Raw genomic sequence first — 14,168 nt, forward strand, 5'->3', positions numbered from 1 at the left:
AACAACTGCTTCATTTAGCATTCCCAGCACTGTGCTGCTTCTTGAAATTTTGAAGATTAAGCTGATAACAACTTAAGTTCAAATGTATACTAAAACTCTGTATTTTTACTCCGTCCCACCCCACATTTAATGGAAAAATGCTAAATAATTATTGCAATTAATAATAAGTAATTTGAAATAATATGGCATTGATATTATTGTAATTGTATAAGTGAACGTAAACAACCTACTACTTTAACTTTCTGAATAAAAATACTTACCTTGCAATAACAGATTCAACTGGCATGATATCAGGCACATAGTGGGCCATGGGGGAAACAAAGTGTCCATCTAGGATCTTACAGTCTGACTGCTCTTCAATCTAAAAAAAGCAAAACCAAGATGCATACACAAGGACAGTGGTATCTAGGTCTATCATAGATGTTTTCTGTTAAAAAGTTCTATTCAATTGTAACTTTTTTTTAGTGCCTACTAAGTATCCTTTTGCCCCATTCTGCTTTCTAAAGGCTCCTACACACATTTCATTTCCTTCTATGTTCTCTACTTGAGCCTACCTGGGAAAACAAACTATAAGTAAACCTTATTTGTACAATGACATACAATAACAAAATAAAATATTTGTTACAAGAATTCAACAATATAAATATAAAAACAATTTACAAATTATAATTTACCACAAGCAAATAAGGGTTGACATTATATATGTTAGAATGGCTTGTTTTCAGGTAACCTATTGATGAAATGAGTCACGTCAACACATTAAATAAGGAGAAATGTGATAGTTACATATGTAGCAAAAGCATTTACTAATATTCAACACCTAAGTTTTTTCTTCCACCTCAAATAGTTATTTTTTTTAAATAAAAAATCTTTATCAGGTCAATAGTCAAAATTAAATTAGCAGTAAAGCATCACATATTTTCATTAAAACCAGAAACAAAAAACTGTATTTTTAGAAGCTAAATATACCAACCTCTTTAAAAAACACAAATACTAACCAGTTGTCTCAGCATCATTTATTAAATAATCCACACTTTCTTTGCAAATAACTTAAAATACTACTTTATCATGAAGTAACTTTCCATAAATTTTTTTGTAAATTTATTTTTTGGAAAATAATTTTACAAATTATTTTCAATCATTTATCAGGTCTCATTAGCATATCATTTATTTCTAAACCAGTGTCAGGCTGTGCTGATCATACTGTGCCTTACAATACCCATTGATATATGACTGACATAGTTTTTACTTACCACTCTTCCTTTTCAAGTATTCCTGATCTGACTGTACTTCCCAAATATATAGTTGAGTTCTTCCCAAAATAATTTTAGGATCCTTTTATGGATCTTAGCACTAAACTGAATATTTTAATTGGGATTGCACTGCATTTTAATGGTAAGGAGACCTAACGTGTATAATACGAAATTTTTAATCCAGGAAGTGTTTACATTTTAGTCATCTTTGTGCCTCCTACAGTTTTTTATTTTTGCGGTATGCGGGCCTCTCACTATTGTGGCCTCTCTCGTTGCAGAGAACAGGCTCTGGACGCGCAGGCTCAGCGGCCATGGCTCACGGGCCCAGCCGCTCTGCGGCATGCGGGATCTTCCCGGACTGGGGCACGAACCTGCGTCCCCTGCATCGGTAGGCGGACTCTCAACCACTGCGCCACCAGGGAAGCCCCCTCCTACAGTTTTAAAGTTTTCTTTTATCTATTTTAGAAGAATTATTTGACAAAGCAGGCAGCACAAACTAATGTGAAAGGGAATAATAATTCAACAAATAGTGTTGGGATAAATGGCAATTTGGTAAGAAAAAAACACTTTCAGAGCCATATATAAGACAGATTTAAAAATTAAGCAAGCTACAACTCAACACTAAAAAGAGGAATAACCCAATTATAAATGGGCAAGGTTTCACAGATATTTCTCAAAAGAAGATATACAAATGGCCAATAAGTACATGAAAGGATGCTCAACATCACAGTCATTAGGGAAAGACATATCAAAATCACAATAAAATTATACTAAACACCCACTAGGAAGGCTAGGGCAAGTAGAAATATTAGTAAGAATGTGGAGAAATTGAAAGCATTATACACCGCTTGTGGAAAAGTAAAATGGTGCACTTTGGAAAAGAGTTGACAGTTTGTTAAAAATTTAAGCATACAGTTACCATGTGACTGAGCAATTCCACTCCTAGATATATACCCAAGGGAACGGAAAAAAATATATCCACAAGAACACTAGTACATGAATATTCATAGCGTTATTATTCATAACAGTTAAAAAGTAGAAACAACTCAGGACTTCCCTAGTGGTCCAGTGGTAAAGAATCCGCCTTGCAATGCAGGGGATGCAGATTTGATCCCTGGTCAGGGAACTAAGATCCCGCGTGCCGCAGGGCAACTAAACTTGCGCACCACAACTACTAAGCTTGCACACCTCAACTAGAGAGAAGCCCGGGTGCTGCAAACTACAGAGCCCACACACTCTGGAGCCACAACTACAGAGCCCACGCGCCCTGGAGCCTGCGTGTCACAACTAGAGAAGAGAAAACCCGTACGCCACAACTAGAGAGAAGCCCTCGTGCCACAACAAAAGATCCCACATGCCTCAACGAAGATCCCATGTGCCGCAAGTAAGACCTGATGGAGCCAAAAAAAAAAAAAAAAAAGTAGAAACTCAAATGCCCATCAACTGAATAATGGATAAACAAAATGTTGTACATATACACAATGGGATATTATTTAGCCATAAAAAAGAATGAAGCAGTGGTACATGGTACAACATGGATGAACCTTAAAAATTTGCTAAGTGAAATAAGCCAGAAACAAAAGGCCACATGTTGGATGATTCCATTTATATGAAATTTCCAGAATGGGTGAATCCACAGAGACAACAGATGAGTGATTATCAGCAGGTGGGAGGCTGGGGAAGTGGGAGGTAACAGCTAATGGGTACAGGGTTTCTTTTGGGGGCAATAAAAATGTTCTGGAATTAGATAGTGATAGTTGCACATCTTGGAAATGTAATAATAAAAAACAACAACACTGAATTGTACATTTTAAAAGGTTAATTTTTCTGTATTTGAATTATATCTCAATCTTTAAAAAACGAGAGTGAGAGAGCAAGAGAGAGAAGGTGGGGGAGAGGAAGGGTATCTGTAAGAAAGCATTCTAAAATCCTAACAGTAATTCCTCCTTGGGAGGAAAATGGAATTAGGAGGTGGAAAGTGGCATAAATTAGAGTTTTGATCTTTACTTGGTATGTTTTAAATTTGTTCAAGCCTATGATTTTTTAATAGGAAAGAAACAGAGAAAATTGGAAATATTTAGCAAAATTTGAGGGAGAAATGTTCTAAATCCAGAAGATACAAAAGGAACAGCTATGTGGTATAGAGGAGGGATTTCCAATTTATAAGATCCTGTTTTTAGCAGTGAAATTCTTTTGAAAAATGAAATCTGCTAAAGACATCCAATATATAAATGCAACGAAAGTAGAGTTACTGTGGTTGAAGGCCATGAGGGATGTGAAGCCTACCCAGCTGCAGGCCCTCCCCTACAGCACTTCAAGTATCCAATTACATAAGCCTAGAAGTGTTTTACAGGAAAACATGGCTGCTTAAAAACAAAATTATTTCAAATATGTTTTCTCATATTCTCTAATTTTATAGCATTTTCTTTCTACCCTTCTCTCAGCAATTAACTATATCCCATAACATTTCCCTGATGTTATTTAACAGTTGTTTTGCTAGTAACTTCTCATGTGCTGATTCTCTCAGTAGAGTACTTCCCTGTATTACTTGTAATTCTTCTGAATGTTGAATAATTTAACTCTCTTGAGCCTAAAGATAAAAGATGAGGCTCAAAAAGATCCATCCCTAAATATTTTCTTGTATTTAGTTAAGTATTAAATATATGCTCCCATATAAACATGCATATAGTTATATAAGCATTCAGTTAGGGTACATAATAGCATTTAAAAAATATTAAATGAAAAATCTATATTGTACTCATGTTTTAGAGTTTATTATTATACTCCAACATTCAGCCCACTCTTGCCACACAGTTATATAAAACCTGAATTTCTATAATTGCATTTCTTTTATCTGAATACCTTATCGATGTATATTGGATAATCACTTGAAACCAGATTCTGACATCTTTCTCGATTTCCAATAATCTTTCTGAATTCAAAGAGTCTATTATGGGAAGGGGGGGAAAAAAAGAAAAAACTTCAGTATTCCCATTATATTGAGACTGATGAAAAGTAATTAAAAATTAGCAAGTCCAGTTCATAAACTATGTTAAAATTTAATTTTAATAATTAAAGAAAAAATTAGGCTTTGGTTTTTTTCAAGTTTGACATTTTGTCTCAGAAAAAACATGAGAAATATCATTGCTCCAAAAGTAATTAACATATTCAAGACTCAAAATTAAAGGCACAAATCCCTAAAATTATTTTTCACAAGTTCAAATACTTCCATGAGCTACACTATATCACAGTTTCACAGTCGTTACAAATTCAGGTTACCCAAGAAAGTTTAGTCCCTGAAATCTGTAATGGATAAAAAATTACCAAAGTTAAAAACCTATGTCTGAGAGCTCTTTATTTTTAAGTCTGAATTACTTTTAAAATAGTTCAATTTATGATTATATGGGTTAAAACTTAAGCGCAATAATTAGATAAAAGAGAAAAGGAAATAATTTCTTTCTTATATAGTAGTTAATGCTTAATTTACCAATCACTTTATATTTATAGTAAAGGACTTTGTAACTGAAATGAAGTTTCAAATGTTTACTAAAACAACAAATTTAGAAGAGGCATTCAGAAAAAAGGCTTACCTTTTGAGATCCTCTGGCCTTCCCCATCCTCTGATAAAAAGTTTTGTAAGGAGAAGTCTCCGATATAGAATATCTAACTTGCTCACACCCATTAGTAGCAAACAAACATCTATAAAACAAAAATTTAAATGACTTTAAAACATTTTATTTTACTCGGCAGGTCAACTTTCTAACCACCTCTACAAATATCAGGTAAAAATTAAACGTTGATCTACTCTCTTGGCAACTTTTAAATACACAACACAGTATTGTTAACTATAGTTACCATGCTGTACATTATATCCCCACGACTTATTTATCTTAGAGATCTTAAAAGTACTCATTACAAGAAAAAAAACTAACTATGAGAGGTGATGGATGTTAACTAAACTTATTGTGGTAAACACATGACAGTATATACATATATCAGGTCATTATGTGGTATACTTTAAAATAATACAACATTATCAATTATATCTCAATAAAACTGGGGGAAAATTTAAAAATGAGATTAAACTAGAACTTTGAATGTATTCTCTTGGAAATAAGATACAAGATACAGGAAAAAGAACTCGGATGAAAGTAGAGAAGAATTAGAGCCCTGAGCTACAGTAAACTCTGAATTCCTCTAGGGCAGGACCTTCCCATCCTCAGTACAGTGACTGACAATAAATATTCAATATTTGTTGAATAGGAGTGGCTAATACCTATGTAGTACTATTTTATCTGCCAGGCACCATTTAAAAACCACACACACACACACACACACACACACACACACACACACACACACGTACGTTCTTGCTTAAACATCCCAACAATCTTATGAAGATATAGTACCCCAAGACAAGGAAACTGAGGCACAGAGAGGATATGATTTACTTAAGGTCACACAACAAGTGGGGGGCAGACCTAAGACTGAACCTCAGGCACATGGCTGAAGATCTGCTATACTACACTGCCTGTCTTCTACTCTACAGTGCATGAAAAGTAGTAATTAATCAGTGCTACTACTACTTATGTACCACTTATCTACCTTTCCCAAACATTTCTAAAGTTTTAAAGAAAATCTGCCTCTGTCTTTTCAAACTGAATGGTGTAGTTTTGATTTCCAGGCAAAACCTAATTCAGGTTCAGGGTTTATTCTACTTAGAAAAATGGAAAATGGAAATTTGCAGCTCCATCAGTGAGCTTTAATAAGGGCTTATCTATTACTTTGAATGCTTTTTGGGGAACCACCATTTATGTCATATTTTTACTCTTTGATTTGTAACAAACTACAACTTTAACTTAATGCTCTTCTTTGTTTGCATAAGTGTACGATCTAATCCACCATCAATCGGACTGGCACTTTATTCTTTTTATGACTGGACCAGCAAAACCAAATCATTCATACTGCCTCTTACGATTCTCAGGACCAAAAATAAACATTTACTAGATAATATACTTGTCAGGCCAGCGGTCCCCAACCTTTTGGCACCAGCGACCAGGTTCGTGGAAGAGAGTTTTTCCACGCACGGACAGCGGGAGAAATGGTTCAGGCGGTACTGTGAGCGATGGGGAGCGGCAGATGAAGCTTTGCCCGCTGGCCCGCCGCTCACCTCCTGCTGTGCGGCCTGGTTCCTAACAGGCTTCAGACCAGTACCGGTTCGCAGCCCAGGGGTTGGGGACCCCTGTGTTAGGCAATACAATCAATAGCCAGAGTATAGTATCTAGTATTTTTTAAAACTGCCCACCTCTCTTTTTCCCCAATTTCCACGTGTTATTCATTTTTTATTCTTGATTAAATTTGCTTTTTGCATAATAATGCTAGGAAAAAACCCATAATGCATATCCATCTCTGTTTATGACACTATTCATATCTACTACTATAAGTAAACAAACTGGTATTCTGATTACTAGATTCCTATGAATTATCATTAATCAGTTCACCATAGCTCAGCCATTATTGGATGGCCTAAATGTAAGTTTCTGAATTTTTAAGAATGAGTATTACTTTTTTCATTCATGCAACAGTATTTATTAAGTGCTTACTATATGCCAACAATTATTTTAGGTCCTGTGCTACAAGATGATCAAGGCACGTTCTTCCTCTCATGGATCTTATACTTCAGGGAAAGAAAACAAATTATTTTTAGGAAAAAAAGTAAGCAAGACTAGATGATGACAACATTATTATCATAATATAACAAGACAACATGATAAAGACCAGAGGGCTCCTTTGATGGTCAAAAAAAGCCTCACTTAACCAAAGAGGTAACATTTAAACCAAGACCTACATGACAAAAAAGAGCTGCCAAATCTTTAAACTGCAAATCTCATTAAAATCATATAAGTTCTGAAGTCTATTCATGTACTATGTTCCAATGAAATTTGTTAAAAACTATCTAGTTAGTGAATAAAGCACAGGAACAGATAATTTATACAAGAAGAAAGGCAAGTGACAGTGATCACATATTCTCTTCTTCATTTTCTAGTTAAAAAATGTTCACTGTATGGGCTTCCCTGGTGGCGCAGTGGTTGAGAGTCCGCCTGCCGATACAGGGGACACAGGTTCGTGCCCTGGTCCGGGAAGATCCCACATGCCACGGAGTGGCTGGGCCCGTGAGCCATGGCCGCTGAGTCTGAGCGTCCGGAGTCTGTGCTCCGCAACGGGAGAGGCCACAACAGTGAGAGGCCCGCGTACCACAGGGAAAAAAAAAAAAAATACAGAGTAAAGATAAGAAGTGTCTCTTCATTTCTGCTAAGCTTCCTCTCCTTCCAAAAGGTAACTGCTATTAATGCTGTACTCTTGTGACCACTTGTTCTATCCATTTATATACATACACATATTTTAGGGATTTTGGTGTGTGTGTGTGGTTTTTCTTTAGTGATTTTATTTTTAAAAAAGATTTATTTATTATTTATTTAATTTATTTTTGGCTGTGTTGGGTCTTATTTGCAGCACGCAGGATCTTTGTTGAAGCGTGCAGGGTCTTCATTGTGGTGTGCAGGTTTCTCTCTAGTTGCAGCATGCGGGTTTGGGGTTTTCTCTTCTCTAGTTGTGGCACACAGGTTCCAGGGCACGTGGGTTCTGTAGTTTGCAGCATGCAAGCAGTAGTTGAGGCGCACGAGCTCAGTAGTTGTGGCACCTGGGCTTAGTTGCCCTGAAGCATGTGGGATCTTAGTTCCCTGACCAGGGATCGAACCCACGCCCCCTGCATTGCAAGGTGGATTCTTTACCACTGGACCACCAGGGAAGGCCTGGTGTGTTTCTTTAAACACAGAAGAGATCAACTACAGTATTTGTATTTTTTGACATTTCTTCCTCACCCTGATTATTTATAAATATCTGCAAAGCCCTTTCAATTTCAGGATATACAGGTCTACCTCGTTTTTTCTATTAATGGGTGAGTTTAACCTATTTATATATTGTTATTATTATGATAATTTTTCTAGTTTTTTGTTTTATTGACTTCAGTATTTTTTAATTATTCATATTTGTTTTACATTTGAGTGTATGTACATTTGAAAGTGATACATTTAAGATGCAATATATCATAACAGCTAAAAGCATATACTCTAGAGGCAAACTCCCTTGGTTGAATCCTTTACTATGTGACTTTGAGCAAGTCACTTATCCTTTCTGTAACCCATCTGTAAAACAGGGATAATGACAGTACTTACCTCAGATTGGTATGAGAAATAAATGAGTTACTATACTTGAAGCACTTAAACAGCACTTTGCAAATTTAAGTGCTATACTTACTAATAATAGCAACATTATTATTGATTATCCTTATAACTCTATTTAATACTCAAACCTGTATTTTCATGTTCTATATAATATTTATTAACTCCTGATGATAACTAATGAAAGATATATTTGATCCCTTCTCCCCACCACCCAATTTTAGTTGATATTTGTTTACTGCTTATCTTTATAACTTTAAGTATACTAATATCTCTAATCCTTAAATGATAGCTCTATAACTGATTGTGAAAACTGAGGAAATCTGTATACTTTTTTTTTTTTAAGAAGAAAAATTTTATTTCAAACAGGTTCAGTGGTATGTGTGCTACAGCAAAGGCTGATTGTAGCAGTTTCCTTTCAAACCTGCACTGATGTATAAATTAGACATTATTTGGGAATGACTAATTTCTGGTAAAATGTAGATTCAATCCAACATTACACCAATTTTTACACTTATTGTAGACCCTATTTTAGTACTAGAGGTTAAATTTTCATCACCAAAAAATGAGAATATCCTTACAGCTACTCCTAAGGTAATGAGCTGTGAAATTAATTCCTCACTATTGCTTTGAAAATATACCCCTAGGTTGTTAAGAGAAATTCCGACTTCATCCAAATCTGTTATTTAATTCTTCAGTCATCATCTACTGTTGGCTTGATTGTCACTCCTCTTCTTATTTGACCCCAACCAATTAAACGCCGGTGTTTCTCAACTCTTCGGCTAAGGGCAATTTTTTTCTCCTGATTCTGTGCACACAGGATTAGTCAAAACGATTTTGCCCAAATCAGCCTTGACTGCACTAACTCTTCCTTCTGTCGACAGGGGTCCTATGTTCACCATAAGTACTTCATTCTTAGACAGCTTTTGCACTTTTGCTGCTTTCTTGTCTCCTTCAGTGAGTACACCTAGAAGCCGTCTAAGCAGGAAATAGGAAATTTCCAATTCTGTGAAGACCTCAGGTAAAGCTCCAACTGCACCAAGTACCTGCCCCACCATTCCATCAGCCTCGCACAAAGCGTGATCAATATTTTTTTTTTGCGGTACGCGGGCCCCTCACTGATGTGGCCTCTCCCGCCGCGGAGCACAGGCTCCGGACGCGCTGGGCTCACGGGCCCAGCCGCTCCGCGTCATGTGGGATCCTCCCGGACCGGGGCACGAACCCGTGTCCGCTGCATTGGCAGGCGGACTCTCAACCACTGCGCCACCAGGGAAGCCCTACTTAGTTCTTCTGAGTTGTTCTAGCAAATTATTGATCCAAGGGGGTTACAGGAAACCCCAAATCTGTAGCCAAGTCAGTCAAAAGTCTGGCTGGCATCAGAAGCAATGGCATCTGGAGAAATGAACCTTTAACTGGTGGGATCTGCACTGACTCCTGTAGTGTTAATCTATGGGTGATTAATATCACCCATAGATTAACTCAATAGAGTTCAGTTGAGTATACCCAGCTGTGGTAGAAATGGAACAGTTTATTCTTTACCCAAATAGCAAAATTCTGCATTAGTGTTCTGTATTTCAAATAAGAGACCAACTCTTTTTATATATTAAGATATGCAACTCTATTCAGGGGGCTTCTAGAGCATAAGGAAAAAATTCCGAGTGATGAATGATGATTTTTTACTCTTTGTGAAACTGTGCAACTCAGATTGGGACTTGAACCCATGGGCCAGGGCTTGAACCCAGCCAAAACCCAGACTGGGACTCGAACCCACAGTCTTTTAACTGAGATCACACACCTGGTCTCAGGACTTCATGAAGCTCAGGTTCTTGATGTCTCATTGCAGAAAGAATTCTGGGAGAGACAAAGTGAAAGGTAAAAAGTGGATTTATTTAGAGAGAAACACAATCCACAGAGTGTGGGCCATCTCAGAAGGTGAGAAAGGCACCAGGGTACGGGGTTGTCAGTTTTTATAAGGGTAGGTAATTCCATAGGCTAGTGAGTGGGAGGAGTATTCCAGCTATTTTGGGGAAGGGGTGGGAATTTCCAGAAAGTGGGCCACTACCTACTTTTTGACCTTTATGGTCGGCCTTGGAACTGTCATGGTGCCTGTGGGTGTGTCATTTAGCTTGCTGATGTGTTAAAATGAGCGTATCCTGAGGCTTAAGGTCTAGCGGAAGTCTACTAGTCTGCCTTCTTGGACCTATTTGGTTCCAATCAGTTTATGTCATGTCCTCAGGCTCTGTCATTCTTTTAAAGGTTGTGCCCTGCCCCCTTCCCTCCTGTTTCACTTGGGTCTTTCTGGAATTGTTCAAAAAATAGCACTAATACATTTTCATGTACATTTATTAAACTGCAGGAGAACAACGGCATGTCATTACAAGACAGGACTTCATTATCTTTTGCAAGTATTATAGACTACTTATTTTCTCTACAGTGGTAGGAAAAGAATGGGGGGCCAATATCTTCCCTTGTAACATCCACGGCTTCAAAAGCAATATGCATATTCCATGTTAGTGTAAAAAACAACAAAATTCCAACACTCATGTTTTACAGTAAGAAGAAAAGTACTAAACTATTCATGAGACAACCCATTTTTCTACACAGTATTCTTCTGGGGTGGTAATAGATAAACAAGCTAAGACAAACATGCAAAAGTACAAAGTTGCCAGAGAACAGGAAAAGACCTGAGAAAAATGAACTCTTCAAGTATTTTGTAAAGTTCTATATTTATTAGGTGCCTAAATTGTTTAGGCATTTCTAATTTTCAACCCTATACTAGGAAAGATGCTGAATCACTTTAATTTCATGTAATATAGGCCATAAGAGTCAGCACTCCAAATCTAGAGCCAGCATTTTCCTTGCTACATTTACCTGACAGTAAACAACTGACCAATCATGAACAGAAAGCAAATCAAACACACACATGGCTTATGATAATCTTCGTTCTGGGAGTCTGGGGTTACACAGATCTTCTTAAGTCCCATTTCAGCCCCAAGAATGATATAAAATACCAGGTTTTCTGGGATGCTCTAAACATGTAGGTCTTTCTAGGCAGGGCTAACTGCTATCCAGTGCCACCATGAACAAATTATAATCCAAGCCCAGGGTAAAGATAACTCCAATATACCAAGAGGAGGCCCCATCTGGAGCCACATCAGATACTTTTTAAAGTCCCCACATTAAGCTGAACTGACATCAGTGAGCTTGTGCAGAAACAGGACCCACTTCTGCAGTGTGTATCAAGCCAAACTGACACAATTGTCATCTATACTTTTATATAGACAATGCAAAAAAGAAAAACAAAGTGAAACAAATATAGAAGTTCTAGTATAGTGCCAAGGAATGAAAAGTCTTTCTTGGAAATGAGCTCTATTGCTAAAATGACACTCAATGTCTATTTATGCCATCTAGTACTTTTACCGCCTATCACTCAAGTACTTAAGCATTTAAGTGCAACACTAATTGTTTCTGGACTTTTATCCTCATATAGTTGATACATATCTCAAAGGCATATATGAAATAAAAAAAAATACCACCATGTACAAGAACTTTACTCCACAAAAATGCAGACCTAATTTTTATCTTATAACTTCACTTTTAAATCACTTATTTTCAATGCAAGTTTAAGTAGCAACTTACAGTACGGTTTAGATACACCAATATCCACTATTAAAATCTATTATGCTACCTCGACAAATTTAATTCCTTTTCATCTTAATTTGGAGAAGAATAAGAAAACAGGAACTTTGTTTATTTGTTTGGAGAGGTATCTATTCTAGCTGTCTATTCTATTCTAAGCAGTCATCTAAGGAAATACAACAGGTGGACTGTATCATATGCTTATGTGAAACATTTAGCAAATAATCGAATCTCTTTTCAAATTTAGTTCTTCTTTTCCATGGGCTTTAAAAGAAATAATTAGGTTTTTAAACAAATTTTTTTAATGTTTACTGTGGATGTTGTATGTTTCTAAGAAATGATTTATTCCTTTTTTTTTTAATTGGTACAATACACAGAGCTTATTTAGATTTCACCAGTTGTACATGCATTCATCCCATGTACTTCTGCCATCTGAAGTCATCACTTGGAGGCAACAATGGAAAATAGCAGTGTCAGAAGACCTGGGTTCTTCACTAGCAGTGTGAAGGTGGCTTGAATAAGCCACCTTAAACTATAAAGAGGGAATAATAGCTGGCCTAATACATAATAGCAAATTATTTCATTTATATAAAAATTGATTACTTGTTTTGAAATATTTTAAGAGATATGGGAAAAGAATCTTGACCTTCTTTTCATAGGAAGGTTGGTGGTGAAAAGCACAGGCTTTATAGTCAGGAGTCAGGAGTCAGGAGTCAGGAGTGTTTCTTGGATTCTAGCTCTGTTGCTAATTGGAGGTGTGACCCTAGGCAAATTACTTAATCTCCATACTTTCAATTTCCTTGTATGCTTGAGACAATCCCACCTCAGAGGATTGTTGTAGGGATGAAATGAGGTAATTCAATAAGTGTTCATTCAACATATATTTATTTAGTAACCACTCTGCTTGGTGCAATACTGGTTAAAAGTTCCTTTATCAAATATACATATATATATATATGCCATACTCTGTGCTAGGCTCCAGAGATTAAAAAGAAGCTGAAGATATAGTAAAGCAACATTATGACAAAAAAATACTAATTTTACCCATGTACCTTCTTGGAAACAATCACAAGAATCTGATATGCTTTTGTGAGCTGTTACAAACAAATTTGCAAAACTGAATCCAAGTATACAATGTCAGGTCTGGATTCAGAAGATAATTCTGAACTAGTAGAAAACACATTTCACGTTTAGCTGTTCACCAGTGGAATGTGTCAAACAGGATACACACAAGGTCACAAACAAGACAAAGATCAGAGTGATGTCATATACCATACAACACATAACCAGTATAGTGCCTGGCATAGGATAAGTGCTCCTAAATATTGATCGAAAACAACTGAATTTGAGTCTCAACTCTGATACTTTCACACTGAGTGATTCTGGGTAAGTTATTAACTTTTCTAAGCCTTAGTTCTCTGTAAAATAGAAACGTGTCTGCTTTACCTGTCATAGAACAGTTGTGATCAAATGAAATTACATAAGAATGTATCTAGTGCTAATAAAACAGTAATTGTGACACACATGACTACTGCTACCAATTAGCTTACAAGCCTGCTTGTAGGGGTAAGACGTTAATATGTAAGCACCAGGAAAGGAGCAGCACCAAGATCTACTGAAAACAAACAAAAACAACCCAGAACATATTTTCTAAAAATGTCATTTTCCTTGTGATGAAAAGATCTGGTCATTGTCAAACTGGTGCTGTGGCTTTTCTAACCCCCAGGTTACAGCAGCAGGCTCTGCTGAGTGGCATCTTGCACGGCGGAAGCTCTCAGTCCACGCAGGCGGCGGTGGGTTCGAATTTGAGGATCATCTTCATCCCAGGTCCTAATAAGGCACTACGGGTAAGGTGCCTTTGTAGTTAGCCGAGCAAGAAAACCACAGCGCGTAGCCACCTCCACCTTCCACAGGGAGAAGGGACAGCCCGCCTGCCCACCTCACTCGGCCCGGGACCCCCGCATCTCCCGCCAAGCCTTGCGCTCTCAGTCTTGCCTACTGGCACGTAGGCAAGCGCGGCAAGAGGCTTGGGAAG

General features: G+C 37.0%; 2 protein-coding genes across 3 annotated transcripts in view; one reads left to right on the plus strand and one right to left on the minus strand.

Annotated features, from left to right (window-relative positions):
- The window catches only part of ABHD18 (abhydrolase domain containing 18), a 34,736-nt gene that overhangs the window by 20,446 nt on the left and 122 nt on the right, over positions 1–14,168 (minus strand). For both annotated transcript variants that reach the window (XM_082838639.1, XM_082838638.1), the window contains exons 2-4: positions 4,844–4,952; positions 4,116–4,200; positions 261–361 (exon numbers count right to left, since the gene is read on the minus strand). In XM_082838639.1, the coding sequence (XP_082694765.1) occupies positions 261–361; positions 4,116–4,200; positions 4,844–4,935 (278 nt within the window). In that variant the 5' untranslated portion in view covers positions 4,936–4,952. The remainder of the gene's footprint in view (positions 1–260; positions 362–4,115; positions 4,201–4,843; positions 4,953–14,168) is intronic.
- MFSD8 (major facilitator superfamily domain containing 8) overlaps positions 13,893–14,168 on the plus strand; it is a 42,718-nt gene continuing 42,442 nt past the window's right edge. The window contains exon 1 of the mRNA XM_082838631.1: positions 13,893–13,980. The gene's annotated coding sequence lies outside the window, so the exon portion shown is untranslated. The remainder of the gene's footprint in view (positions 13,981–14,168) is intronic.

The sequence above is a fragment of the Leucopleurus acutus genome, assembly GCF_964270905.1.
Source record: "Leucopleurus acutus genome assembly, chromosome: 4".
Lineage (NCBI taxonomy): Eukaryota > Metazoa > Chordata > Mammalia > Artiodactyla > Delphinidae > Leucopleurus > Leucopleurus acutus.